General features: G+C 47.7%; 5 protein-coding genes across 7 annotated transcripts; 3 read left to right on the top strand and 2 right to left on the bottom strand.

Annotated features, from left to right (window-relative positions):
• Window positions 1-89: 89 nt before the first annotated feature.
• Window positions 90-3380, bottom strand: LOC100834137. 2 transcript variants are annotated; one of them, XM_014901290.2, is made up of 4 exons: window positions 1905-3380; window positions 1117-1172; window positions 899-1036; window positions 90-796 (listed from the first exon to the last, which is right to left on the bottom strand). In XM_014901290.2, the coding sequence occupies exons 1-3, from the start codon at window positions 3166-3168 to the stop codon at window positions 992-994; spliced, it is 1365 nt and encodes a 454-aa protein (XP_014756776.1). In that variant the 5' UTR covers window positions 3169-3380; the 3' UTR covers window positions 90-796; window positions 899-991. The 2 variants fall into 2 exon arrangements, with proteins under 2 accessions (XP_014756776.1, XP_014756781.1); XM_014901295.2 differs by having other exon boundaries at window positions 1125-1172.
• A 6125-nt stretch (window positions 3381-9505) lies between these two features.
• LOC100827955 (brassinosteroid LRR receptor kinase BRI1) lies at window positions 9506-13725 on the top strand. The gene is made up of 3 exons (XM_014897457.2): window positions 9506-10230; window positions 10318-12600; window positions 13244-13725. Exons 1-3 carry the CDS (start codon window positions 9711-9713, stop codon window positions 13630-13632), a joined length of 3192 nt encoding a protein of 1063 aa, XP_014752943.1. The 5' UTR covers window positions 9506-9710; the 3' UTR covers window positions 13633-13725.
• Window positions 13726-13890: 165 nt separating this feature from the next.
• LOC100827641 (acyl-[acyl-carrier-protein] desaturase 4, chloroplastic) lies at window positions 13891-16316 on the top strand. 2 transcript variants are annotated; one of them, XM_003561940.4, is made up of 4 exons: window positions 13891-13973; window positions 14697-14853; window positions 14929-15457; window positions 15562-16316. In XM_003561940.4, exons 1-4 carry the CDS (start codon window positions 13922-13924, stop codon window positions 16144-16146), a joined length of 1323 nt encoding a protein of 440 aa, XP_003561988.2. In that variant the 5' UTR covers window positions 13891-13921; the 3' UTR covers window positions 16147-16316. The 2 variants fall into 2 exon arrangements, with proteins under 2 accessions (XP_003561988.2, XP_024318051.1); XM_024462283.1 differs by having other exon boundaries at window positions 13964-14094.
• Window positions 16317-20670: 4354 nt separating this feature from the next.
• LOC100833827 (3-ketoacyl-CoA synthase 10) lies at window positions 20671-24301 on the top strand. Its single transcript, XM_003558615.4, has 2 exons — window positions 20671-21290; window positions 22694-24301. Exons 1-2 carry the CDS (start codon window positions 20871-20873, stop codon window positions 23906-23908), a joined length of 1635 nt encoding a protein of 544 aa, XP_003558663.1. The 5' UTR covers window positions 20671-20870; the 3' UTR covers window positions 23909-24301.
• Window positions 24302-25945: 1644 nt separating this feature from the next.
• LOC100827340 (Werner Syndrome-like exonuclease) lies at window positions 25946-26686 on the bottom strand. The gene has a single exon (XM_003561939.3). The coding sequence runs from the start codon at window positions 26635-26637 to the stop codon at window positions 26038-26040; it is 600 nt and encodes a 199-aa protein (XP_003561987.1). The 5' UTR covers window positions 26638-26686; the 3' UTR covers window positions 25946-26037.
• Window positions 26687-27320: the final 634 nt, after the last annotated feature.

Genomic DNA, 27320 nt, shown 5'->3' with positions numbered 1-27320 from the left:
GCAGCAATGACCAGCGACGCCAATGCCAGTTCCATTATCGGTACACCGGGAGAGCTCTCGCTTCCATTCCAAATGAAGTTTCCACCAAATTAAGCACACAATTGATCGTGATCATTACTTCCAAGTCAGAGCTATGCTTGGTTTCTGTCTTGATGCGTAATTACAAATTTGTTCCCGCTCATGACTTGCTTGGAGTTGGAGGATTGGTGTCTGGTATTTCCTGTCCTCAAAATTAGCACTAGAATTAGCATAATACGTACATCAGTGATCTAAACTCTTTCAAGCATTTCAATACAAGTGCTTCTTAATATTTCTCTCAACACGCCACGAACAGATACAATGTTTCACAATTGGAACCACTTGCCTAAGAGCCCTGATCATCGCCTTGTCTCCATCGGTGATTGTTGACCTTGGCCTTTTCTGACACATTGCTTTGGTGGTAGCTGTGCTGCACAGGTGGTAGCTGCTGCTGCTGATGATTGCCATAACCTGCTGGGTACGTGCAATGTGCATACACATTTGGATTCTGAATGGTAGGCGAACAGTATTGGCATTCAGGCCTGAATTGGCATCGACCATAGGCCTGAGTATAGAATTGATGGCTGGCTCCATTCCACTGGCTGATATTTTGCCGTGCTAGCGGTTGTTCCTGGTTGTTGCTATAGTATGGGCTTGTGCCATATGATTGCACATCAAGGTCTTCCACAGTAGGAGAACTGTATCGCTGAGCACCATAGCGGTGCCAATGATCACAGCAGCTGTCTCCATTCCACTGGTTGACATCATGCTGGTGTGGCTGCAAAGGCACCTTTTGGTTAATCTTATATACTTAGTGCATGGAGAAGGAAAACTGTAGACATGGTCAACAGACAACAATACAACAGGGTGTATGAAATACCTGTTCAAGAGTATTGCAGCCCCACGATGGACGAACATTCTGCCCGAAAATCTTCACATATTGAACTTCTCCAAACGGTTCAAAAACTTGCCTTCAATCATCCTCGGTAATACAGGCGTCTAGCCCACTCACAACAATCTAGCACAGACGAAGGATAGTAAGGCAGCAGCAGCAGCAATCTTTTATATAGATAAGAGAAAAAAATATGAGTTACTCACTGTTGTACCATTTCCAATATTCATCAAGTCATTTCTTCCATGTGTATTGCAACCACCTGTAATGATAGTAAATGCAGACAACCATTAGTTCACCACAACTGTATCAACAAACATAGATGGCTTCCCTATCAACGGTAAAGGTGAAACACATATTCAGGCAAATTTAGTGGACCTCTAATACACCATAACTGCATTAGAAGGCAATTAAAAAATACCCATGTGCTTTCAATATTTTATTAAAGAAACAGGAAGGTGTAACCAGTTCTCTTAAAAGTTTTTTCTTCTTTTTTGCACAGGTGAATGAAGCAAAATAGTTTACTCGGTTGTAACAAAAGAATTGTAAGTGAATATTTTGCAAGCATGATTAAAGTTGAAATATAGAAGAATAAGAAAACCTTTTACGAGTTGAAGCCTCACAATTTGCGTCAACAGGCAAATGCGAAAAACAGTTTATAAAGCAGCACAATATGGGTAACCATGCATCTGTTAGGAAACTCTGGTTGAGATCAAATAATCATGTATGCAGATGTGCTATACGTCAATGCAGAGTTTTATTTTATACACATAAACAGATGATTCGTTCTTACTGAGGTTGCATCCCAAGTAGATGGAAAACCTCACATAGTTGAGAACAAATTATTTCAGTCCAAATATGTCAGCACAGATACATTAGCCGAACACAACTGGTAAACGGGGATTTGATTTATTTGAAGACAGTTTGAAGCACCGTCAAAATTATTTGAAGTGCGATCAGAAAAGGCTGGAGCGAGAATGGTAAAAATAAGTACCGTCAGAACTATTTGAAGTCATGTCCAAATATCCCGAGAGTGAACAGGGAAGGTATGCGGGACTGGAATAGACGGATCTGTCAGTAGAAAACGAGGCCACTCCTCGTAGATTCTTTGTTTTTATATCAACACCAATCACCCATGTTTCCTCATCCTCAAAGTTCACCTTAGACATCAGGTAAACAACATCATCACCTTGGATTCTCAAAATGGGAGAAGAAGTTACCCGATTCTGCAATGTTGATTTTCCAGGGTATCCAACCGTCAGCTCAGGCAACAAGTCAGAGTGTGTTGGATCACTTATCACGATTTCATCAACATCAACCGTGAAACCCCTATACCAACTTGTCGAAGAAGCCTTCCTGCTCCATATGGAAGCTTTCCAGCCATACCAAGTGCGGGTGGCAGTGGTGTCCAAATCGTCTTCATAGTCTTCGTCAGAGAACACATTAATATCAGGTTGTACCAGTCCTTGACAAATATCTGGTCTTTTATAAGGTTCAACCTCAATAAACTTGAGCAAATTGTTAGTGTAGGTGACATCCCGGTACAGTTGTGCACATTTTTCTTTGGAGTTGGCCTTGTTGCCGTTTGCAGGACGAGGAAATCGGATGTATCGGACCACAGGGTTCTCGTCAAACACATTGCACAGCAGAGCACCCCTCCAGAGATTGACCCAGGCCATAGAGCCTCCTTCAAGTGTGATCGTCTTGTCAGTTCTAAAAAGAAGCAAAGCATCCCTGGAGTTTGCCGGTGGTGACTCCAACAGTACCAACTTAGTGCTCCATCTCCCCGTCTTGGACACGTACATGTGGAGATCATACTCCCGAGGATTCAGCCGCGAAGAAAGAGTGGCCAGGACAAATTCATCATCGCCGTCGCCTAGGCAGGGCAAGAGACCAACTTCCTGAGGATAGAGGAAACGCAGATGTGGGCTCGGGAGCCGATCAAGGGACGGGTGCTCGGAGTGTGCTCTATAAACGAAGAAGTCGCTGAACCCCAACTCATCCGGATCGTTGCTGGGTGGGAAAGAGAATGAGATGAGGAGGATGGCGATGTTTTTCTCCGAGCAGACGACGGCGGGCTCGGCGACGAAGTCAGTAACCTTCAGGCCGGGGCAGTGGACGCACAGGTGGGAGACAGTCGGGGGATTGGCAAGCCAGAAGGATACCTTCACGACATGGGCTTCGCGCGTGGAGGCCGTAGCGGTTGTCCCGTTGCTCCGATCATCCGTGATGTACGCCTTTGTGTCGAGCTGAACCATCTCTGGTGATGATCCGGATCGACCGGAGGTGGCGGCGTCGGGAACCGGCAGGGAAGGGGGGGTGGGTGGACGAGGGGAATACCCATGATCTCGTCATCGGCGATGTCGGCGAGGATGGCGAGGGGAGGGGATTTGGGGATTAGGGTTTGTATCTCCGATCGGATTGAACAGATTGAGCGCGTTTCGATTGTGCTGAGGTTGGGGGTGAGCGCCAGCGTTATATCAGGGTCCTGTTAATTGATGCCCGAGGGCAATGCGGTCCAGGAAAATATGACATGTGGGCCTGGTTCGAATAAGTAGCCTCAAAAAGTTCAAAAATGATGTTTTGTCATGGTGGCAACGAAAGATGTGCTATTTTGTCTAAGAAAATAAAAGTGTGCTTTTGAGGCAAAGTACTAACAAAGATGTAGCATTTTGTCAAATTTTTCCACAGCTTAAGATTGGCGGTTCGCATTTAGGGGGATCGCTGTTTGATGTCCTTTTGCTGCCCTACGTACTCTTTCTTACCTACTATGCTGTTTCAATCCTACTCCCTCCATTCTTAAATACTTGTCGTGGTTTTAATGTAATTTATTACTCCCTCCGATCCTAAATTGTTGTCGAAGTGTTACATGTATCTAAACGTCTTTTAAGAATAGATACATCCATATTTGGGCAAATTTGAGTCAAGAATTTAGGATCGGAGGGAGTACATACTAAATGAGTGGTACCGATTGAAGCCTTCACGTTGATCCACGTCACCCTAATTATTCTAAGTGTTGGATCAGATCTAAGAACCGTAGAAAACACGTTTTATTAAGAATTTAGATCCAATCTATAGAAACATGTCACGTTAGGGAAAACACATTATTTGTTGAAAACATGTTACGTGCCATATCCCACGGTAAGGAAAGAAAACATGTCACGTTTGTGGCCACAAATAAATTGAGGCCCACTCCGTCACAACTTAACAAAATTAATCTTGCGTTTATGTGTGCACGATACGTTCTCTGGAGATTTAGAATCGGTTAACATGAGATCGACTAACTCACCTGACGGTCAAAATTTAATGATGGGTATATTTGGTGGTGGGCTAAAATAAAATACCACTAATCTAAAATCGACATTCTCCGGAGAAATAAAGTCACCAAATCTCAGTCTGTAGTATAGTGTCCATTGATCAGCTAGGTTTAAAGCTACACAAGAAGAAATAAAGAACGATCAATTCTAGTGAACCGCGTACGCCGTAGTGATCCGGTCAGTTGACTAATTTGTGTGCATTTTCTTTCTTTCTATAGCAACACATGTGGAAAACACAGAAGGAGCAGAAATTATATACATGCATGTGCACCGCTGCAACACAAAAATATACTCCCATCGCATATTAATTGTCGAAATATTACAGGTATCTGACGTCTTTTAGACATAGATATATGCATATTTGGACAAATTTAAGACAATGAATATGGGACGGAGGGTGTACTAAGTTATCATCTTCTTCTGAAACGAAGAAATATAATACTCCCTCCGTCCAACAAAAGATGTCTCATGTTTGTCAAAAATTGAATGTATCTAAACATGACTTAGTGTGTAGATGTATTCAAATTTAGTCAAAGTTGAGACATACTTATACTTTGTTAGACGGAGGAAGTAAGTAATTGTACTATACGGGAATAATCAGTATGCAGGTTAGTAGTTGAAGACTTCATGTATCATTTACTCCCTCGGATCCAGAACAAGTGTCTGAGATCTATTATATACCAAAAGCAATATGAGGGGTACTGAGGGGAGTTTTCACGTTGATCCACATCAATCCAATTATTTTTAACCGTTGGATATGAGATTAAGAGTCCATCTTTAACATGTTACGTGCAAAAGAAACTGCTTAAAACAGAACGACAGAATCCCATGCCTGCCACGTAATTTAGTTTTTTTTTAGCTGCACGTACGTTAGCTGTTTTATTTTTCTTTGAGCTGCACGTAACGCCTGCCACGTAGGTTAGATTTTTTTTCAGCTGCATAGCTGTTTTTTCTTTCTCTTTGACCTGCACGTAACGCCTCCCACGTACATTAACTTCTTTTTTTAGCTGCACGGACGTTAGCTTTTGGTAAAGCAAACATGGGACGTTAGTCCTTTGTTTCAATAGCAGACTCCGCGTCCCATGAATCGGTAAATCGGATTATTCTCGCTGCAACTGACTAACAAGTAATGTTCCCGGTAAAAAAAAGCAATGTTTTTCTCTAAAGTTCCAATTGATCGAAACAACCAAAATAAAGCAAATATGGGACGTTAGTCCTTTGTTTCAATACCAGACCCCGCGTCCCATAAATCGGTAAATCGGATTATTCTCGCTGCAACTGACTAACAAGTAATGTTCCCGGTAAAAAAAAACAATGTTTTTCTCTAAAATTCCAATTGATCGAAACAACCAAAATGACAGCAATACTAAAATTACATAAAAAATATTGGAAGCCAACTTCTCTAACTGCGTATTTCACATCTTGATATTTGGACTGTCCTTTTAAGTTTTACTAAGCCGCATGAGCCCCCCACCCTAGCAGGTGAGAAATTGAGATCGTTGAACGCGCGGTGGCCAGACTCACCCCTCGCAAGAAAGGTTGTCAGGCCATTGAATCGTCGCCGAACCGATGAGGAAGAGGACAAAACGTACAAAATCACGACCCACAATCTTCATGTCGTATACGATGATAGCCACGCCAGAACGGGGATGGAGTCGGAAGACCTTCAATCTTTGCATCGTCGCTTCCATATCCACAATCTCCATGTCGTATACGATGATAGCCACGCCAGAACAGGGATGGAGTCGGAAGACTTTTAATCCGTGCATCTTAGCTTCCATCGTAGGCCATCGCCAAGCACACACAAAATCTTACAAAAAGGTACTACTGATACAACGGGCAGACATTTATCCGTGGTTTCTCACACCTCCAAGCACCCAATAGGCTATCGGAGAGGGGAACCGATGAAGATTGAAACCTGGTCAAGATTTTATGAGGATGCCATATTTGATTTGATTGATGTGCTAGAAATAAACGTCACAAGATGGCATATTTGATTTCATTGATAGACTAGAAATAAACATCACGCACGGCTATTACAAATTAATAAACGGGTGCAAGGTAGTTGCGAGACATGATTTGTAACTAGACCTATATGCTTACGTGAATCACTCTGACATGATTTCCAAGATAATTTTTCTTTCTGGAAAATAAATTTACACAATCAATAACAATTTGTATTTTAAAGATGCATGCTTTTTTCATGATTGGACCATGATTTATGCCAGGGAAACATTATGTTTGATCGATAAAAGGAAACATTCAGATTTATCATAAAAGCATATTTTCTTGACACTAACAGAAACAAAATTTCATGATAGTCAAATTCATTCGACGTGTGTTCTCGCAACCATTTTTCTGTTTGCGAAAGGAAAATGTCATATATTAAAGCAACCAACTCTTACAATACTATATTCAATTGAACAAAAATAAAATTACACAACTCCATGAGAAAAATGACTCCGGACTTCCAAACCACGTCGAAGCTATGACAATGTTTTTGACGTAGCAGCCGGAAAGTAACCGGTCTGAGCCAGAAGACACCTGTGATATTGATCTGAGAAGCAGACTATTCGTAGATTCGGCCAATAAAATCAGTCGAGACCTAACCTTACTAGCTTCGAGACGAAGCCGAAGTTGGCTGAACCTCACGATCAGAGAAAATGCACACATACAAGAATAGTATGTACAAAACTCGAAGACACATAAACAAATCGACTATTTTAGAAGAGTTGTCGCCAACGAGATCGTCACTGATGAGGTGGATCATTAGTCGAGGAAACATAATTCTTAAACTGCATGACATCGCGATATCCACCATAGCATCGCAGCTGAGGAACCAAAACTAACTCTATGAAACCTAACTACCACCCCTCAACACAGGTTGGAGGCCCACCCCTCCTACCGTAGCGGCAAACGGGGGAGGAGGGGACCTTTGCAACGCCTGCGGGAAGCAGTAGAGCGGAAATGCGTTTTGGGAATAGAAGCGGCTAGGGTTTCGGGAGATAGATACCTTTTTATTTTGACGAGTTATGGAAACCTTAGTCAGACGTCATGTCAACGACATATGGTGAAGTGTTCACCGAAATGCATGGAGAATATATATGGCTATTGTGACTTCACAAATTAATAAGTGTTTTTAAAATAAAATGGAAATACGTATATGCGGCAAAAAACAAAAAAAATATAAAGGCTTTTCCTGCGCAATTGCGCGGGACACCTTGCTAGTTTAGTACAAAGTTAGTACAATTTTGCACTAAATCTCCGAAACTTGTTATGGGTCGGCATGAGTACCATTTTTTCTTCTTCACCTTTTCAGTTCTTTTTTCCTTCACATTTTCAGTTCTCTAACCATGTGAGGCGTATCGAGGGAAGCACCACGTTGATCCACATCATCTGAATTATTTTGACCATCAGATCTTATATTCAACGGTCAAGATTTAATGAGTGAGATATGTTTGTGCTAGCATGGAACATCAAATTGATTTAAAAACCACAAGGTCCAATATTCTACGATTAGTGTTAACAAGTGTAGCATAGACAAAACAAATATATTAAAATCTCTTGCCTATGTTTTTTGTTGTTTCCTTTCACAAGTCATGAAATACTCCTTCAGTCGCCATCCAAAAAGATAGAAAGTCATGAGTGTTGAACATACTTGGACCAGGGATACTCTCCTAAATGTACAGATCATGGAACCACAAGATCTTAATCAGAACACTAGATAAGCACTCCAAAGCCAAGAAATATCAGGACAACAAAAGCACGAGGACACACTAACAAAAACTCATCAGATCCCCATGACCGGTTCCACGAGAACACCGACCCAATATCACGGAATTGAGCATAATGAACCTGTAGATGAAAAAACATTCTAACTCACGGTCCGCCGAGAAGCCACCGCCACGAAGGAGGAAGAACTAGGTTACCTTTATTTTCAAAGGAACACATAATTTATATTACTGAGATTTCTTGATATTTCTAGGAGGAGCCGAGGTTACACCCACCTCGCAATGCCAAGATGACATCTGAAGGCAATGTGAACCGTAGATCCCCAACGGCGAGTACGACGTTGCACTCCACCTTACAAACACACTAGTTTCTCTTATATTGTTGATTTGCTGTTTCTGAAATAATATAGCAATAATATCTATGTGAACCAAAAAATTAAAGACATAAAAATATATTTCCCGCGCAATTGCGCGGGACACCATGCTAGTTGCACTAAAACCACGACAATTATTTAGTAACGAAGGGAGTATATATCTGTGCGTGCGTTGTATTGGAAAATTCTGCAGCAACACAAGCAAGTAAAATGGCGACCACATGGCCGGCAATAGGCGCTCCCGCGAAATGCTGCTTCAACAGTAGCATGAGCGATAGGAGCGCAGCAAGAGGGGGATTCAGCTGGATCCTCTGCCCTGCAAATCCTAGGTACTCCACTCTCTTTGACGCGCGCGCTCATTCAAGTTGAAGACATACAGAAAATGCACTCTAATCAATCTCCCCCACCACTGATGCAGAAGCCTGACGTACAATCGCTGCCGCGGCCACAAGCACGGACACGCGGTGCCGCGGGAGCAGGTTGAGGTCATCCCAACCTCAATGTCCTAAAAAACCAATAGTTCATATGGTATGGTGACCGGCAATCAAATAGATGTCCTAAAAAACCAATAGAAACCCAATGGTGTCCGGCAATAATTATGTACGGTGTGGGACAGGAGTTTGGGGTTATGCCTGCTAGGCTTGTCCCTTTGCAGGTCGAGTTCTTTTTATGTTGCATGGTGACCGTCAATAAAATAGATGTCCTGAACCCAATAGTTCATATATGTTTGAGATAGACAAATGACACTCAAGAAATTTACAGCCCCAAGTAATTCTGTGTATAAAATATGTTTAATACGGAGTACACCCTTTCTAGTAGATTGCCTAGCGCTTTGCAGATCCAGAACACAGGGCTTGGCGTGCTCACACATCAATATACAAGAAATACTGGGTACCAGCGACGCCGCATCTAGAATACGACACATGTTGGTGTGTACTAGTATCTGGCAATATGCATACCACCCGCATTTTATAGATTTAGTCTGAACTGATTTCAGGCTAGATATCTCTATGGTAGTGGGCCTGTTGATTGGACTTTCTTGAAGGCAAAATTTATGGGTCTTGCTAGTTGGACTTTTCTTGAAGGCAAAATTCGTGGGTCTTGCTAGTTGGACTTTTCTCAACACCAAACGCGTATTTGGGATTCTTGGCTGACCACTTCAGTATGTAAATTTATAGTAGGATGCAGACCTTCCCGTCCCAGTCACGAGTGGCCGAAATCACAAGTTTAACAAAATTCCAGCGATGGGTGCGTACATTTTTGATTTCTCCAACGCGAAGCGCCGACCGTCGATGGGGTGATTCACATTCGTTCAGGACTCGAGATCTCTCATCAGATCTGTCACCTGCTCGAGCTGGCCTTTTTCTATTCCTCTGTAATGACGCGCCGCCGACGACTGAGCTGTGGGAGGTGGCGTACTACTGTCAGTAGCGCTCTGTGCCTGGCGGTACTGCTACTGCTACTCTCGCCGGTCGCGGCAGACGGCGACGACGACGACGACGAGCAGCTGCTGGAGCGGTTCAAGGCGGCGGTACCGGTACGGAACCGGGGGCAGCTCGAGGGATGGACCCGCGGCGACGGCGCGTGCAGGTTCCCCGGTGCCGTGTGCGTCAGCGTCAGCGGAGTGAGGACGAGGCTCGCGTCGCTGTCCCTCGCGGGCGTCCCGCTCGACGTCGACTTCCGCGCCGTCGCCGGCACGCTGCTCCGGCTGGGTGGCGTCGAGGGGATCAGCCTGCGAGGTGCGAACGTCAGCGGCTCGCTCGCGCCCGGAGGGGGGAGGTGCGGCCAGAATCTGGCTGAGCTAGACCTGTCAGGGAACCCCGCGCTCCGCGGATCCGTCGCCGACGCCGGCGCGCTCGCTGCCTCCTGCCGCGGGCTCAGGGAGCTGAACCTCTCAGGTAACGCGCTCGTCAGCGGTGGCGGTCAGAGAGGGGGCACTTTTGGCAATCTGTCTGTGCTTGACCTGTCGAACAACAACATCACAGGCGACGGCGACCTCAGCTGGATGGGAGGTGTCCGCCGGCTGAACCTCGCGTGGAACAGGATCTCCGGGTCACTCTTCCCGGCGTTCCCCAACTGCTCCAGGATGGAGTCACTAGATCTGTTCGGTAACTTGATCTCCGGCGAATTGCTGCCCGGCGTCCTGTCCGGCTGCACTGCTCTCACTTCGCTCAACCTATCCAGCAACCACTTGAGTGGCCCTTTCCCGCCGGAGATCTCGGGGCTCGCGTTGCTCTCTTACCTCGACCTATCGAACAACAACTTCTCCGGTGAGCTCCCGCGCGATGCATTTGCTCGGCTCCCGCGGCTCTCGTTGCTCTCTCTATCTTTCAACAGCTTCAGCGGCTCCCTGCCTGAATCCATGGACGCGCTTGCCGAGCTCAGGACGCTGGACCTCAGCTCCAACTTGCTCACCGGCGCTATACCAGCGTCACTCTGCCCGAGCACCGGCTCCAAGCTCCAAGTGCTCTACCTGCAGAACAACTACCTCACGGGCGGCATCCCGCCGGCCATCTCCAACTGCGCCAGCCTCGAGTCTCTCGACCTCAGCCTCAACTACATCAATGGGTCCATCCCCATATCCATCGGCAGCCTTTCCCGGCTCCGGAACCTCATCATGTGGGAGAACGAATTGGAGGGCGAGATCCCCGCGTCACTGGCCGGCGCTCGCGGACTCCAGAACCTCATCCTCGATTACAACGGGCTCACCGGCAGCATCCCACCGGAGTTGGTGAACTGCAAGGATCTCAACTGGATTTCGCTCGGGAGCAACCAGCTCTCCGGGTCAGTGCCAGCATGGCTCGGGCGACTAGACAAGCTTGCAATATTGAAGCTCAGCAACAACTCATTCTCAGGGCCGATACCGCCAGAGCTAGGTGACTGCAAGAGATTAGTTTGGCTGGACTTGAACGACAACCAGCTTAATGGATCAATACCACCGGAACTCGCGAAGCAGTCCGGGAAGATGCCCGTGGGCATCACCACCGGGCGGCCGTATGTGTACTTGCGCAATGACGAGCTGAGCAGCGAATGTCGTGGCAAGGGAATCCTGCTTGAGATCAGTGGCATCCGTCGCGGGGACCTAACACGGATGGCGAGCAAGAAGCTGTGCAACTTCACGATGGTGTACATGGGTTCCACAGATTACACTTCCTCCGACAATGGCTCCATCATTTTCCTTGACCTATCCTTCAACAAGCTCGACTCCGAGATCCCCAAGGAACTTGGGAACATGTACTATCTTATGATCATGAATCTTGCACACAACCTGCTTTCGGGTGCGATCCCAGCCGAGCTTGGAGGTGCCAGAAAACTGGCTGTGCTTGACCTGTCACACAACCAATTGGAAGGCCCAATCCCCGGTCCATTTACGAGTCTGTCACTATCGGAGGTTAATCTGTCATATAACAGGCTGAATGGATCTATACCTGAGCTGGGATCCCTTGCCACTTTCCCGGAGAGCCAGTATGAGAACAACTCTGGCTTGTGCGGCTTCCCTCTGGCTCCATGCGGATCAGCACTAGTGCCATTTTTGCAACGCCAAGACAAATCTCGCTCCGGTAATAATTACTACGTGCTGAAAATTCTACTCCCAGCTGTCGCGGTAGGTTTTGGCGCTATTGCTATTTGCTTATCCTACCTATTTGTCAGAAAGAAAGGTGAGGTCACAGCTTCTGTTGATCTAGCAGACCCAGTAAACCATCAGTTAGTCTCACATCTCGAGCTTGTTCGTGCCACCGATAATTTCAGTGAAGATAACATACTAGGATCTGGAAGTTTTGGAAAGGTATTCAAGGGCCAACTGAGCAATGGTTCGGTGGTTGCCATAAAGGTTCTCGATATGGTGTCCAAGCGTGCCATTAGAAGTTTCGATGCCGAGTGTCGTGTGCTTCGCATGGCACGGCACCGCAACCTGATACGCATAATCAACACCTGTTCTAACATGGACTTCCGAGCACTAATGCTACAGTACATGCCCAATGGCAATTTAGAGACACTACTGCACTGCTCACAAGCGGGGGAAAGACAATTCGGGTTCCAAGAGAGGTTGGAAGTTATGCTCGGCGTGTCGATGGCAATGGAGTATCTGCACCATGATTACCATCAGGTCGTTTTGCATTGTGACCTGAAACCAAGCAATGTGTTGTTTGATGAAAACATGATTGCACATGTGGCAGACTTTGGCATTGCAAGGTTATTACTACAAGGTGATGATAGTTCTATGATATCGGCAAGATTGCATGGGACAATTGGTTACATGTCACCAGGTACTTAGCATTGTTTATCTTTTGAGAATTTTTATGGTATCCTGGTACTCCCCAGAAGGGGTCAGGAGTACCAAACAAATTTGTCCGTCCATCTGTTAGGGTAGTTTAGACCTTTTGCCTAGGGTGATTTGGACTTTCACGAGCGCCTCCTGACTGCACACCGTGCCGCCGCCTGATCGATCGAACTCCATGCTCCATGTACTGAGAGTACAGGACCGATCAAGTTTGCCATCAGTGGCTTGGGCTGACGGCAGGCTCAGCCAGCCGGCGTGCTACTGTTTGGACTAAATTTCCTAGATATCGGAGCCAAATCTCGCCACCTCAATACTGGCTGCCGTAATTAACTGCGTCAAGTCCGTCCATCCAGCACTTACCCGGTTATCCCCTGTTAATTGACTTTGTAATTACGATTTTAGCCCCACAAACGATGGTACTCCCCATTATTGATCGATGGTACTCCCCGGTTGCTACCTTGGAGTACAGATAAAATCTGTCCGTTAGATTAGAAGAAATTAACGGCTTATTTTAGTTTGTGGGCACTGTAAAAGTGCTCTATCTTTTTCGATGCATGTTAGCATGTATCCTTTTTTGTTAGACTCTTGATCAACAAGTTGGAATTTTTGTTTACCTGTTTTTGTCGCAGAGTATGGTTCAGATGGAAAAGCATCACGAAAGAGTGATGTGTTCAGCTACGGAATCATGCTTCTTGAAGTCTTCACCGGAAGAAGGCCGACAGATGCTATGTTCATCGGTGAACTCAGCCTTAGAAAGTGGGTTCACCGACTATTCCCTGCAGAGCTTGTCAATGTCGTGGATGGACGGCTACTGCAAGGCTCCTCTTCTAGCTGCTGTTTGGATGGTGGTTTTCTGGTGCCAATACTAGAGATTGGTTTGCTCTGCTCCAGCGACTCACCTAACGAGAGGATGAGGATGAGTGATGTGGTCGTAAGGCTCAAGAAGATCAAAACAGAGTACACCACATGGACGACATCTACATTTGGGAAGGCAGGCTCTTGCCACATGTCAATGTAAAATACCAGATCCTCGAAAGTGAGCTTCGGGTACTGGTGTGATTTGTCTTCCGTGGATTGGAGAACGTTAAATAAAGGTTTTGAAAGTTTGTCAGAACTCAGAAGGAGGCTGCTGGCAGATGGAAGGCCATTTCCGCGAGCAGATGCATTTCCAGAAGTAGTCGTCCTTTGCAATTTCATGCCATTGGCGGCAAACAAGCATGCAGAAGACTAACCATCCAGTGGAGGGAAAACGGCCTTGAGAACAGGAAATCCATTTTCATTCTTAATCAGTATAAATCACAGAACCGATGGAAATGGAATGCCTTCTACACCTACACCTAGAATACAAACTGGCTTCAGATACAGGCATATATACAGAGATGGCCAAACACATGCTGATTAATTCATGATTAGTCAAAGTATAAGTAGCATTACTACTCCAATCGTCAACTCTCACTGCAATTTTAATTGTATAAAGATGGTAAGCAGAGAACTAAAAAAGATTTAAGCAGAACATAGTTCATCTAGAATAGCTTCCTTGTTCCACATCTAATATAATTTGGAAACGAGATATACGTTAGGAGTTGGAGAATCTATTTGATGAGTTGAAATAACAGACAGTTTCGAAATAAATATGAATTTGCATTGTCATTACTCTTGACAAGTATTCAATCTGATTCCAAATTTTCAATTCTGTCTTTGTTGTTTGAGTGCGTAACTAATTGACGGCATGAATCTTACATTTAAAAAAAAAAGAACAACAGGGGCTATAAACATTAAAACATGGGAGAATATCAAAGAAACTACGGGCTCTGCCACTAAGCTGCGAAGGCACAAGCGTGATTTATTCAACATTGCATTAACACCGGGTTTGTACAGGCTCGAATTTCATTTGTAACGTGCGTAGAGTAGACTTCCTAGACCTCACACCCATAGCCACATGTGCGACATTCATGGCTCATGGCCGGCCGGTTCGCATTTAGGGGGATCGCTGTTTGATTTTCTTTTGCTGCCTATACGTACTCTTTCTTGCCCACTCTCTGTTGTCTCAATCCTATATATCTGTGCATGCGTCGTATGCAGAATTATTGGAAATTTCTGCAGCGACACAAGCAAGTAAAATGGCGACGACATGGCTGGCAACAGGCAGCGCTCCCGCGAAACTCTGCTTCCACAACAGTAGCAAGAGCGCAGCAAGAGGGGGATTCAGCTGGATCCTCTGCTCTGCAACAAATCCTAGGTACTCCACTCTCTTTGATGCGCGCTCATAAGACAGAAAATGTACTCTAATTAATCTTCCCCGCCGTTGATGCAGAAGCCTGACAATATCTGCGGCGGCCACAAGCGCCGAGCACACGGAGTGCGCGGCGGTGCCGCGGGAGCAGGTCGAGGTCATCCGGTCGCTCAACGGCTGGGTGGCGGAGAACATGCTCCCGCTGCTGGCCCCCGTGGAGTCCTCGTGGCAGCCGCACGATTTTCTGCCGTGCTCTGCCGCGGCGGGCGCGGGCGGCGTGTCGGAGGCCGAGGCGCTGGCCTCGTTCACGGAAGGCGTGGCGCAGCTGCGCGCGGGCGCCGCGGGCGTTCCGGACGACGTCCTGGTGTGCCTCGTGGGCAACATGGTGACCGAGGAGGCGCTGCCGACGTACCAGACCATGGGGAACCGCTCGGAAGGCGCCTCCGATGACACGGGCGTCAGCAGCCTCCCCTGGGCGCAGTGGCTGCGCGGCTGGACCGCCGAGGAGAACCGCCATGGCGACCTCCTCAACCGCTACCTCTATCTTTCCGGCCGCGTCGACATGCGCCAGGTCGAGACCACCGTGCACCACCTCCTCCGCAACGGCATGGTAAAGCTAGAGCGAGCGATCGAGTTACTAATTAATCAGTGCTCATGCATAAATCTGGAGTATATTGATGGTGATCGGTTGTCTTTGTTTTGGCCCCAATTAAGGAAATGCTGATGCCGAGCAGCCCGTACCACAGCGTGATCTACGGCGCGTTCCAGGAGCGAGCGACGTTCATCTCGCACGGCCACACGGGGCGGCTCGCGGGGCAGCACGGCGACCAGGCTCTCGCCAAGATCTGCGGCGCCATCGCAGCCGACGAGCGGCGTCACGAGGCGGGCTACAGCAGGGCGGCCGCCAGGCTCTTCGAGGTGGACCCGGACGGCATGGTGCGCGCGCTGGCGCACGTCATGCGCGGCAAGGTCACCATGCCGGGCCTGCTCATGTCGGACGGCCGCGACGCCGCCTGCGGCGACGGTACTCTGTTCGAGCGGTTCTCCGCGGTGGCGGAGCGCGTCGGCGTGTACACGGCGAGGGACTACGGGGATTTGGTCGAGCACTTCGTGCGCAGGTGGCGGGTGGCGGAGCTCCGTGGGCTGTCCGGCGAGGGCCGCCGCGCGCAGGAGTACGTGTGCGGGCTGCCGCCCAAGGTCCGGAGGCTCGCGGAACTGGCCCACAAGAGGGCTGCGCGGAGCGAGGCCCGTCCGGTGCAGTTCAGCTGGATCTTCGACAGGCCCGTCATGCCGGGATGAACCCCGGCCAGTCCTGGGCTGCGCTTCCGGAGTAATAATAAGCCTGCTTTCTTATGTTAACCAAGTTTAAGTTGTCAATGTAATATCCTGGGTGTTCTCAAAAACAAAATGTAATATCCTGTGAATCCATGAGATACCGTGCATCCAGTTAAGTCCATTTACCACCCTAATCACACCTAAGCCCCTAACTTTATTAAAACCGGAGCAAAACTTAGCCCCTAAGCATGAATCGGTTTAGCTGAGATCGGCCGTCCAAATTTTTTTGTAGCGGGATGGAGACGTGGTTAATGCATGAGATCGATTGGTAAACTGGTCATCTTTTCCTTCTCTCACAAAGGCCTCTCCCTCAGTCTCTCTGTACGCCCTCTTTTCTGAATGCCATATCTGAATGTGCACTCCGTTGAATCTCTGAATATATGAACGTTATTTTTATGATTCTCAGAATATATACATAGTACTTTCTTTTTTCCTTTACCATCTATTCTACATAGTAGAATGGTATATACAAAAAAAAATGCTAGAGTTGCATTCTCATTCACAAGTATAAATCCTGCCAGAGCTTCGTTCAAAGCCCACGGAATAAATTACTCGGAGAAAGAAAATTCAAATTGAACTAACTGGCATGTAAGACGTGTTTGATGGCATTTCTGACGAAGGGGGCCCACTCGTAAGGTTGACGATGTATGTGTGGCGTTATCTGGTGGGATCTCATATCACAAATCTCCGGTTGCCGTCCAAAATAAAAACTTACCGCATCGCACATGTGGTACTTCGTTCCATAATTCTCGTCACTCTATGAAATCATCCTCAGTGACTTCTCTCCACAATAGCATTCTAGAGGGGGCTGTTACTCTAGGGTCCTTCCCGGTACGGCACCATCGACCGCGAGCAGTGCCTTCGTCCGGCTGATGAGCACCACGAATGGGGCCGACCTGAGCTTGCATCCCCTTCATGGCTGATTTAGCCCTTCCGCTGGCAGCGACTCTCGATGGCAAAAAACGTAGCTCCGGGAAAATACAGGATTGGAGAAGAGATAAAGATTCCAGCGTGACAAAGATAACCGTTAGACCGGTCCACCTCAGCTAAACTCTCTGATCCTATTAGGCGGGGGAAGGGGTGATTTATACCGTAACAAAGGTTAGGGGAGATTTTGTCTAGAAGCTAATAGTTTACGGGGCTGGATGTCATCACGTTGTAACATATTTGTTGTCTAACGATGTATGTTGGGCCATACTGCTTTCCACACCATACAAAATAAATATTTGGGTTAAGTAGCATATTTGGCTTATGTGGGTTTGAAGTCGTTTTGATATTTCATCCCTAACCCATCAGATGTATAACCCTGATTAAATCTTAATAATCAAATATAAGATCTAATGGTCTAAATAATTCAGAAAAATGACGTGAATCAATGTGCTGCTTCCTGATTGTGCTTTTAATATATAATAAAAATAGATAATAGATAGTTTATTTTCGCATATAACGCTGATAACTTACCTTGCTAGTACGATTGATAACCCCCTTCTTCATAATAAATCCTTTACTACTTATCAAGAAATGTAATGACACTTCAATCCATGGAGAAATTCATGCACTGCCTCGATCTGGCTCTGTGTTCCTACAAACACGGTCACATGGCGACCAGAAGGAACGTCTTAACGCTATCACATGGGGGGCCGGGGAGGGGGCACGGCCTCACCCATTTATATTCCCTGGATGGGTGCAACCATGAATGTTCTTGCTGCACCGAAGATCTGCCATCCAGGGTCCGGCCAAGCAACCGGCCACACGACACGAGACACGTTATTTGGACGGAAAGAACCATGCTTGATCCTTATTCAAGGGCCTTCACACAATCACACGTACATCCATGAGTTGTCAGGAAGAAGAGCCTAAACCAATGGCGATATATGCCACGGCATGCGTCGTCGGCGCGTTCTCGCCTTGCTCTCGATCAGGTTCCATGGATGCGTATGGGCTATATATGGTCTCCTCTTCTCGCCATTCCAAACTAGGATCGGTCGTTTTCTCCATGGTTTCTCGTTGGGAGTTGGAACCGGACGAGCATGGAGGATGGTTCTTCTTCATCGCGATCAGGTTCTGTGAATCTGTGTGCATATGAGCTACATGACCTGTCGCGACCGCGAAACCGGAATCCTCTGTTAGTAGTAGTTGAGGCTGTTGCGGCGAAGCCGTTTATGGCGGTACTGCCGTACTGGATTAACTTGCTCCACGGCAAAATTAATTTGGGGCTTGGAAGTAGTTGCAGGACAGGATGCTGCTGGAAAGCGCTAGTCGCAATGGCAGTACTGTAGGAATCAGGACTGTAGCGCGATGTTCACTTCATGGTGTTACAGAGTAACCTGCATACTCTGTTTTTTCCTTCTTTGGTTTGTCAGTCCCGCTTTTCCTCCGATGCCTGCTTATTTCCATTTTAGGCTGCACTAGACGTTTGGAGGTGACATTTTTCATCCGACCAGATGAGAAAACGTCTTGAGGAAAAGAAGAGAAATAGAGCAACGCGCCCGGCCAGACCGATTGATGTACCAGTCGCGCAGTCTAAAGCGTTTTCTTCTATTTTTTTAATAAAAAACATGTAATCCCTCGGCCACTTTATATGAAATATGAGACAAGTAATTGCGGCCGGAGGCAGCGACGGAGCCAGGAATTCGATACGAGGAGTGCGAGTTGAGATTAGGGACGCGAAATTAGAGACTTGACCTATTTTTAAGTGATTTTTAATGAGCTGATAGTAACCACTCCCTCCGTCTCGTATTAAGTGACTCAAATTTGCTCAAATTTGATGTATCTATGACTAAAAAGTGTGTAGATACATGTAATAGAAAGTCACTTAATATATGACTGAGAGAGTATTATGTAAAATAAAAAAATTTAGGAGGGCAAAATCCCGGAGCCCCGCGTCTCCGTCCCTAGCCGGAGGGAGTACAAAATTTTGCATGCTTTCAAACAAACACGACAATTCTCTAAGGACCAAAACAAATCACACCCTTTTTTCATCCCAACCCCTACTGGTCCCCATTCTCTCAGCCAGGACGCTGGTCTCACTTCTCTCCGTCTAGTTCTTTCTGCATTACCATTGACACTGTTATTCCTCTTGTTTCTCCCACACATGAATAGGGCTACGACCTTTGTCGCTCATCTCTTTTGATCTGCCGATCCGGCACCCCTTGGTAGTCATCATCCCTCTTACGTACCGAGGGGTGTTGCTGAAACTCGCTCAACTCCATTGACCCATTGTCATCGAGTTTCCTCCCATTCTTCCCCTTCTTCCTCCCAACATCGCTCTTTCTATTTCCTCCGATCGGAATTCGACATTGAATTTTTGATCATATTGTATAGGAGTATGTGTTTTCTAACATCGCCGAGCTTCATCTTTCGATTCCCCCCCCACACCCCCCCCCCCACCCACACCCACACCTCGCCCCAAGCGGACTAGTGGGGAGCGTTTACCTGCTAAGACGAGCTCGTGAACATCCTCCCATTGGATATTATGGGAAAGGCTAATTAAACCATCAAGGCTAACAGATCCCTTTTTTGCCATTTTAATCACTGTCATTGTCCTGATCGTGACTGGCATAAGGCGTGGAAGATCAACATGATGACGGGACCAGGGTATAGATCATGATTATGAGAAGCAAGACCAAGTTTATGAGTGATGCTTTGAAGTTGAGTTCCCAACTGCAAGTATGGAGTACGACAAAATAAATTCTGGTAGCGACAGTAGTAGTTAGCCGTTGTTGTTGCGTTGACCGGGTTCAAAGTTCAGCCGCGCGCTTTTGCTTTGGAATAGCAATATGCAGGGTCTTGACCTTTTCAGATTTATAAAAACTCGATCATATACCATCGGCCTCCGAAATAAAAACTATCAAGCATGGCAAAAACATTTCGTTAATTTTGTTCTGTTCGCATCTACGCACGTACCGGTATGCCAAACTGTCAGGATCAAACGCATGCATGGCAAGGCGAGCTGAAATCCTGTCAGCATGTGTTTGACAGTAGGGGACTAGTGTACTGCATGCATGCGTGTATGCTGCTACCTAATAAAGAGGCCCTGCATAAAAATCTGATGAGCCTCTTCATCCTGCCATCACGTACGCAATCAATAAGGTCCAGCTAGCCTGCACAAATGCCAGATCCAAATTCACTACATCCTGCGAGTACTTGCAAAAAAAATCTTCAACCACAAATTTCTAGTAAAACCTTCTTTCAACTACTCCAAATGCAAATCGCTTGTAAACGTGACAGATACACAACAAAGCAAATTACCTCACACATTTTTCTTTCAGAAAGCATTGGTCCTGCACATGTTGTTGTTGTTGTTGTAAAAGCTACAGTGGCCACCCACACTGCCGCTCCGGGACAACATGTCAGCCTCCTCACAGTCACAGCAAGAGATCGATGCCGCATTGCGCGTAACTGTACAGACCATCATGAATGAACTCCATGCCCCCAAGCATGCATAGTTGCATTGCATACTCCTCCTCCTCCTCCTCCTCTTCTCTTCCTGCTGGCCGGCCCGGCCTATAGCTTGCTCCCTAATGGCATTAACTGCCGCCCAACAACCCGCCCACCCACCATCTCCTCCCCAACCCCAGCAGCCAGCACCAACGCCTCTATATCTACCACACTGACCCCCTTCCACTCCCTCTCACCCTCATCACTGTCCATCCTCCATTCCCCAGAGATCGATCTGCCGGCCGGCCATGGCGCGGGAGGCGGAGGAGCAGGCGCTGCTGTCGACGGAGATCGTGAACCGTGGCGTGGAGCCGTCAGGCCCGGACGCCGGCTCCCCGACGTTCTCGGTGCGCGTGCGCAGGAGGCTGCCGGACTTCCTGCAGTCGGTGAACCTCAAGTACGTGAGGCTGGGTTACCGCTACATGCTGAGCCACGGCGTGTACCTGGCCACGATCCCGGTGATCGTGCTGGTGTGCGGCGCCGAGGTGGGCAGCCTGAGCCGCGACGAGCTGTGGCGCAAGGTGTGGGACGAGGCCACCTACGACCTCGCCACCGTCCTCGCCTTCCTCGCCGTCCTCGCCTTCACCATCTCCGTCTACATCATGTCCAGGCCCAGGCCCATCTACCTCATCGACTTCGCCACCTACAAACCCCCGGAAGAACTCAAGGTATCCATACTTAGATATAGATCTTGACCATCATATGCTTAATCACTGAATTAGTTTGTAGTACTACATGTAGTACACTAGCTAGCTAGACTACTTTGTTTGCATGTGACCACATATGTAGCTAGATCTTATATCTAGCTAGGTGTATCACAAGTATTGAATTTTTTTTGGTAGGATCAATTTATTCGGAGTAATAGATTTCACACAAAATATAGATCATGTACATTTTGGTTGTATAAAATTTATGCTAATATGGCCGGATCTATGTTTAGCTAGGTGCATCACAAGTGGAATTTTTTGGTCGGATTTTCTTTGCACTAATCGATTTCAGACACAAAAGATAGATCACATTCTGGATGTACAAAAGTTAGATCGGATAAATGGTTAAGAGATACTCTTGAGGTTGACATGATTGCCAAGCCACATTTGGCACGCATGAATTTGGCGTGAGACATAGATCAAACCCTCTGGAATTCCTTCGCGTACTAATCTAGCTATGTGCTGAACGGGGACCTAACATGTGAAAGGAGGGAAAGTATCATGTCCTGAAATACTTTAGGATTTATACAGAAATGTTTAGGTCTACCTGAGATGCTGACCGACCTAAGTACTAGTGCTAGTGTGTGGTGTAGTCAAACATTGTAAAAAACATAGGTAAAACAAATTAGCAACAAACTAACAAACGATTAGTTAATTCTCAGACTCCAGAACAAAGCATTGCAGCTATCACACAGTTGGATATATCTTTTTCGTCTTTACTGTTAGAAAACTACTCCACGGCTCAAGCAAAGCAGAATTTTGTAGTTAACCATCGCAAAACCGACAGAGCACAAGATCAAGCCTAGCCGGCTGCATGCGCCGTCCTGTCAATAAATAAGTTTGTATTAGTAGTTCTGGCCATCTGCCAACCAATCAGAAGCAATTAATGTTGCATAAACTTTATAGATCTAACTATCCAGCACTCCAGCAATATTCAAACACTGACAAATGCATGAGCGTTAATGAGATTAATGTGGACGTGCCATTGAGTCAGAGTGAAAAGGAGTGTGAAGGAGTAGACCGTGGACCAGCTAGAATTAGCAGGCCGGCAAATTAAGGCCCTCTGGTCCCGGCCGGCCCATGTGAATGGGGGGGCCACCCGGCAGTTATGACGATCGATCCAGCAGGCAGCGGTTTCGTTCGGGGTACACGTTGTCCGGCCGGCCATCGAATACGGTTGGGCGTTTCGCCACACGCACAATCAATGATTCGCCTCTGTTCAAACAATAAATAAACGAAATTTTAGTTTCATCAGAAAAAAAGATTAAATGAAGTTTTCTTTTCAGCAAAAGAAAAAAAAGAATCTGCAGATCAAATGCTAATGTGGACGATGGTGTGATAATATGGTGGTTCGATCTGTGCAGGTGTCCAAGGCGGAGTTCATCGACCTGGCGCGCAAGTCGGGCAAGTTCGACGAGGAGAGCCTGGCGTTCCAGTCGCGTCTTCTTGCCAAGTCTGGCATCGGGGACGAGTCCTACATGCCGCGCTGCGTCTTCCAGCCGGACGCCAACTGCGCCACCATGAAGGAAGGCCGGGCGGAGGCGTCGGCCGCCATGTTCGCGGCCCTGGACGAGCTCTTCGACAAGTGCCGCGTCCGGCCCAAGGACGTGGGCGTCCTTGTCGTCAACTGCAGCCTCTTCAACCCGACGCCCTCCCTCTCCGCCATGATCGTCAACCACTACAAGATGCGGGGTAACATCCTGAGCTACAACCTGGGCGGCATGGGCTGCAGCGCGGGTGTGATCTCCATCGACCTCGCCCGCGACATGCTGCAGGCCAGCGGCGCCGGTCTGGCCGTCGTGGTGAGCACCGAGGCCGTGTCGTTCACGTGGTACGCCGGGAAGCGCCGGTCCATGCTCATCCCCAACGCCTTCTTCCGCGCCGGGTGCGCCGCCGTGCTGCTCTCCAACCGGCGCCGGGACTTCCACCGCGCCAAGTACCAGCTCGAGCACATCGTCCGCACGCACAAGGGCGCCGACGACAGGAGCTTCAGGTCGGTGTACCAGGAAGAAGACGAGCAGCGGATCAAGGGGCTCGCCATCAGCCGTGACCTTGTCGAGGTCGGCGGGCACGCGCTCAAGACCAACATCACCACGCTGGGGCCGCTGGTGCTGCCGTTCTCGGAGCAGCTGCTGTTCTTCGCTGGCGTGCTGTTCCGTCACCTGTACCCGTCCAAGACATCATCCGCCCAGGTGGCGGGGGAGGCGGACAGCGCGGCGGCGGCGCCGTACATCCCGGACTTCAAGCGCGCGTTCGAGCACTTCTGCATGCACGCGGCGAGCCGGGACGTGCTGGAGCACCTGCAGCGGAACCTGGGCCTCCGGGACGCCGACCTGGAGGCGTCCAGGGCGGCGCTGCACAGGTTCGGGAACACGTCCAGCAGCAGCATCTGGTACGAGCTGGCGTACCTGGAGGCCAAGGGCCGCGTCCGCCGGGGCGACCGCGTCTGGCAGCTCGCGTTCGGCTCCGGGTTCAAGTGCAACAGCGCCGTGTGGCGCGCCGTCCGCCGCGTGCGACGCCCGTCCAGGAGCCCCTGGCTGGACTGCGTCGACCAGTACCCGGCGCGCATGGATGCCTGAGCTGAACGAGCAAGACACGCGGTAAGTGTACGTACGTGCGTGCGTACTGAAGCCTAATGAAATGGTGATGAATACGTCAAGGTTTGAGCTTATAATTTGGTTAATTTCGTGTTGGTGTTGTACTAGCAGATCTCGTTGTGGAGTTTATTTATAGACTATTATTACTAGTCTACTACGTACGTGACATAATGCGCAGAGTGTACGTGCGCGCTGTGTGGAAACTTTGTGAAACTCTTAATTATCTACCAGCAATTTCATTACTTTGAACTTAAATTGTACTAGTGTGTTGTAAGACTTGTAAGTTTGAGTGTTGCTGTTATGCTTGGGATGCCCAAATGTAACCATCGTGTAAGGACACAAAGAGAAGGACTAAAACAGAGAACCGTTACTTGAGTTTTCCCTGTGCCCTGGCAATGCGGTTCGCTCAAGAGAGTTATTACTAAGCCACAAATTCGATTAATATTTCAAAATCACTTAGCCACAAATGCTAACCGGATAATTCAAATAGAAAACCATGTACAGTAATCGTCAACACAATTAGGCCTTGTTCGTTTCCAGCAATCCCTGCAGGAATCGACAGAGAATCTGGGGAAATTGAACTGAATTTCATATTTTCCCTGTCAATCCCCACCGGGAAGGGCAAAAACGAACTGGCCCTTAACGGGCAATCCGGTTCGGGTTATTTGTGCCGAACATGGCACTGAGCAAGTATGGACGGCGGACTATGACGGCAAAGGGAGGTGCATGCAGACTGGGAGAAAAGGAGAAGGTGAATGGGCATGATCATAAGTAGACTTGATGAAAAGGAAATATTGTAAGCATATGTAAATTTTGGATGCCAGCGGCGGAGCCAGGATTTTAAAGATGAGTAGTCGACAAGAGAGGTAGGTGTACCAATGGAGGTGAGAAGATGACGTCGGGTGTATATATGAATCCGAACCCTAGCCGACGACGGCGGCAAAGACCAGCACAAAGAAGGGGAGAGTTCTTCGGTCCGGTCAGGAGTCAACGGGTGGCTCCACAGGTCAGATAATCCGACGCGGCAAGTGGATTCACAAAACAGCTCCACGCTGGCACCAATTCAGGCGGGATGAGAGACCAATTGTGTCCGGTTTTAAGAGTCCCTCGACCAAACGAATACGAAAATGAGGATCCACTCGCATACTTTCGAACAAGTTGAGGGACCAAAAATATAATTTTCTCTTGCATTTTCTCTTTATTTTATTTGCAAATTGAACTAAAACAAATCACTTTCATACAAAAAAATACGACAATCCTAGAGGGGCCTAAGGAAAAGCACATTGGGCCAACTTAAAAAACCTCTCCGTCCAAACCGGCCCAAATGTCTAGTGTGACAGATAGTTAAAAAGTCCAGGTTTGAACTAGTTTTTTTTAATATTCTAGAAAAAAACTAGTTTTTTTTAAGGATTGCAATGGGCTCTACATCCGTAAAAAAAGAGAGTAAATTCTCGGGAAAAAAAACAGAGGAATTAATCGGATCGATCAATTTTGGAGGACAGTTTTTTTTGGGGGGCAGTATTGTACGGAAAGCATTGTTCAACAGTGGTTTCTTGGACCACAGAGATCGCGCTGCCAATCAACCACCACAACAGCCAGTAGCAAAGTGCAATATTGTATTTGCCCTGCTAGAAAAACCTGAGTGCAATATTGTTCAGAGCTAGTAATATTTTGCCGACAATACTTTTGAGTTGTCAGGATGAAACTAAACTGGAAACCTGGCATACTGGAAGCAGCCCATGTTCTGAAAAGAGAACATGGGACAAGTCTCCTGTGCCGTCTTATAATTACCTGGAGGGCATTCCTAACAGTAGTTCGAAAGCTAGCTAGCGTCTCAGATGCACAGAATTCATTTGGTCAAGTCCATCGCAAAATGAAACACAGATGACAATACTGTCCGGTAACATTCAAATTAAACATTAACACCATGCCCCATACATGAACTAGCTAAACAAGACTCGATCAGAAAGTTCATAACACCATAGGACATGGATGAAATAGAAACTTACTAGTTCCTTACCCAGCTACGGAACAGCAAAGCACCACACAATTATTATTACTAGCATGCCATAGTATGCCGCGAGCAAGCAAGATCAATTAACACAGCCCCATCAGTTGTCCAGGAGACGCTCGCCCAGCTTGTAGGACACGTAGGCGTCGATGCAAGCGTACACGACCTGCGCCACGCTGAGGTCGCGCGTCTCCCAGTTGCTCATGGTGACATGCCGCGGCTTCGCCATGGTCAGGCCAAGTATCTCCCTGGTGTAGCCCTTGAGTCCCAGCCTGTTCCTGAAAAGGCTGCGGATGCCTAGGTGCTGGTTGCAGCGGTCCTCGAGGTCCACCGGCGCCGCGCAGACGATCCCGTAGTCGACGGCCAGCTTCCCGCAGTCCTCGCCGACGCCGATGCCGACGCAGCGCACCGTGGGGTCGCCGAGGAAGCTCCTGATGCCCGCCGGCACGCGGTCGACGTAGAACATCTGGAGGATGAGGCAGCTGGTGCCGACGCAGAGCTGGAGGATGGCCACCTTGGAGGGCACCGGCAAGTGGTCGCAGGGCTTCCACTCGCAGTCGAGGCCCACGAGGATGCCACTGCCGGAAGGGTTGGAGGCGCGGACGCTGCGGGCCCACTCGTCGGCCGCCGCGGCGTCGCTGGTGACCGTGGTGTCGATCAGGGCGGAGCTGAAACGGACGGTGTACCTCGCCGTGGTCATCTCCGCCGTTGCTCTCTACTGTGAGCTAGCTATAGTGCAGGGACGTATAGCAGGGAGAGTTGTGTTGTGAGTCTGTTACTGGATGGCTGGTCTCGTATTTATACAGTGTAGCTGAGTTGCTGAGGAGCTTGATCGACGTCACGTCAAGTAGCAATTAAGATCACATTTTGAAACCTGCGACGTCGACGCCTAATCCGAGGAGCCGTCTCTTAGGTTTCCAAGTGAAATGTACAGTAATTACCTCTGAGGGATTTTGTGCGGCTTTTACTTGGGTTGGTTGGCAAATTTGACCAAAATCAGTTGAATGAGTGAGTGCTAAAACAGTAAAACTTCACCCCAAAACCCTCCCTTTGCTTGCTATCCAACGGTACGTTTAAGACGGCCTTTTGTGATCAAGCTGTACTGATCCGTAGCTCACAAGACCATTCTGGCCTGGCCTACCAAGTACCAACGAAACTACCGAGCTTTGTCTAGCCCAACAGCTCGAACGGAAAAAGAAATGACCAAACTAGTCAATGATCATTTGGAAGAAGAATAGTTAGCTGATCTTCCTATCTCAAAAAAAGTTACTCCCTCCGGCCGGAATTACTTGTCGTTGATTTAGTATAACTTTGTACTAAATCTGAGACAAGTAATTCCGGCCAAAAGGAGTAGCAGCTGATCTTTGCGTACCGGTTTCTTCG

This window comes from Brachypodium distachyon, chromosome 1 (genome assembly GCF_000005505.3).
Source record: "Brachypodium distachyon strain Bd21 chromosome 1, Brachypodium_distachyon_v3.0, whole genome shotgun sequence".
NCBI classification, from domain to species: Eukaryota; Viridiplantae; Streptophyta; class Magnoliopsida; order Poales; family Poaceae; genus Brachypodium; species Brachypodium distachyon.
The sequence above is the reverse complement of the archived record's forward strand: the minus strand, read 5'-3'. Positions and strand labels throughout refer to the sequence as shown.

Coding starts and splice junctions, on each gene's coding strand:
- LOC100834137 (XM_014901290.2), bottom strand. CDS start 3,168: ATGGTTCAGCTCGACACAAAGGCGTACATCACGGATGATCGGAGCAAC. Junction 1,173..1,904: donor GACTTCAAATAGTTCTGACG/GTACTTATTTTT, acceptor CTATCATTACAG/GTGGTTGCAATACACATGGA. Junction 1,037..1,116: donor ATATTGGAAATGGTACAACA/GTGAGTAACTCA, acceptor CGTCTGTGCTAG/ATTGTTGTGAGTGGGCTAGA.
- LOC100827955 (XM_014897457.2), top strand. CDS start 9,711: ATGACGCGCCGCCGACGACTGAGCTGTGGGAGGTGGCGTACTACTGTC. Junction 10,231..10,317: donor CAGGGAGCTGAACCTCTCAG/GTAACGCGCTCG, acceptor ACAACATCACAG/GCGACGGCGACCTCAGCTGG. Junction 12,601..13,243: donor AATTGGTTACATGTCACCAG/GTACTTAGCATT, acceptor TTTTTGTCGCAG/AGTATGGTTCAGATGGAAAA.
- LOC100827641 (XM_003561940.4), top strand. CDS start 13,922: ATGGAAATGGAATGCCTTCTACACCTACACCTAGAATACAAACTGGCT. Junction 13,974..14,696: donor AGAATACAAACTGGCTTCAG/ATACAGGCATAT, acceptor CGTCGTATGCAG/AATTATTGGAAATTTCTGCA. Junction 14,854..14,928: donor TGCTCTGCAACAAATCCTAG/GTACTCCACTCT, acceptor CCGTTGATGCAG/AAGCCTGACAATATCTGCGG.
- LOC100833827 (XM_003558615.4), top strand. CDS start 20,871: ATGGCGCGGGAGGCGGAGGAGCAGGCGCTGCTGTCGACGGAGATCGTG. Junction 21,291..22,693: donor AACCCCCGGAAGAACTCAAG/GTATCCATACTT, acceptor CGATCTGTGCAG/GTGTCCAAGGCGGAGTTCAT.
- LOC100827340 (XM_003561939.3), bottom strand. CDS start 26,637: ATGACCACGGCGAGGTACACCGTCCGTTTCAGCTCCGCCCTGATCGAC.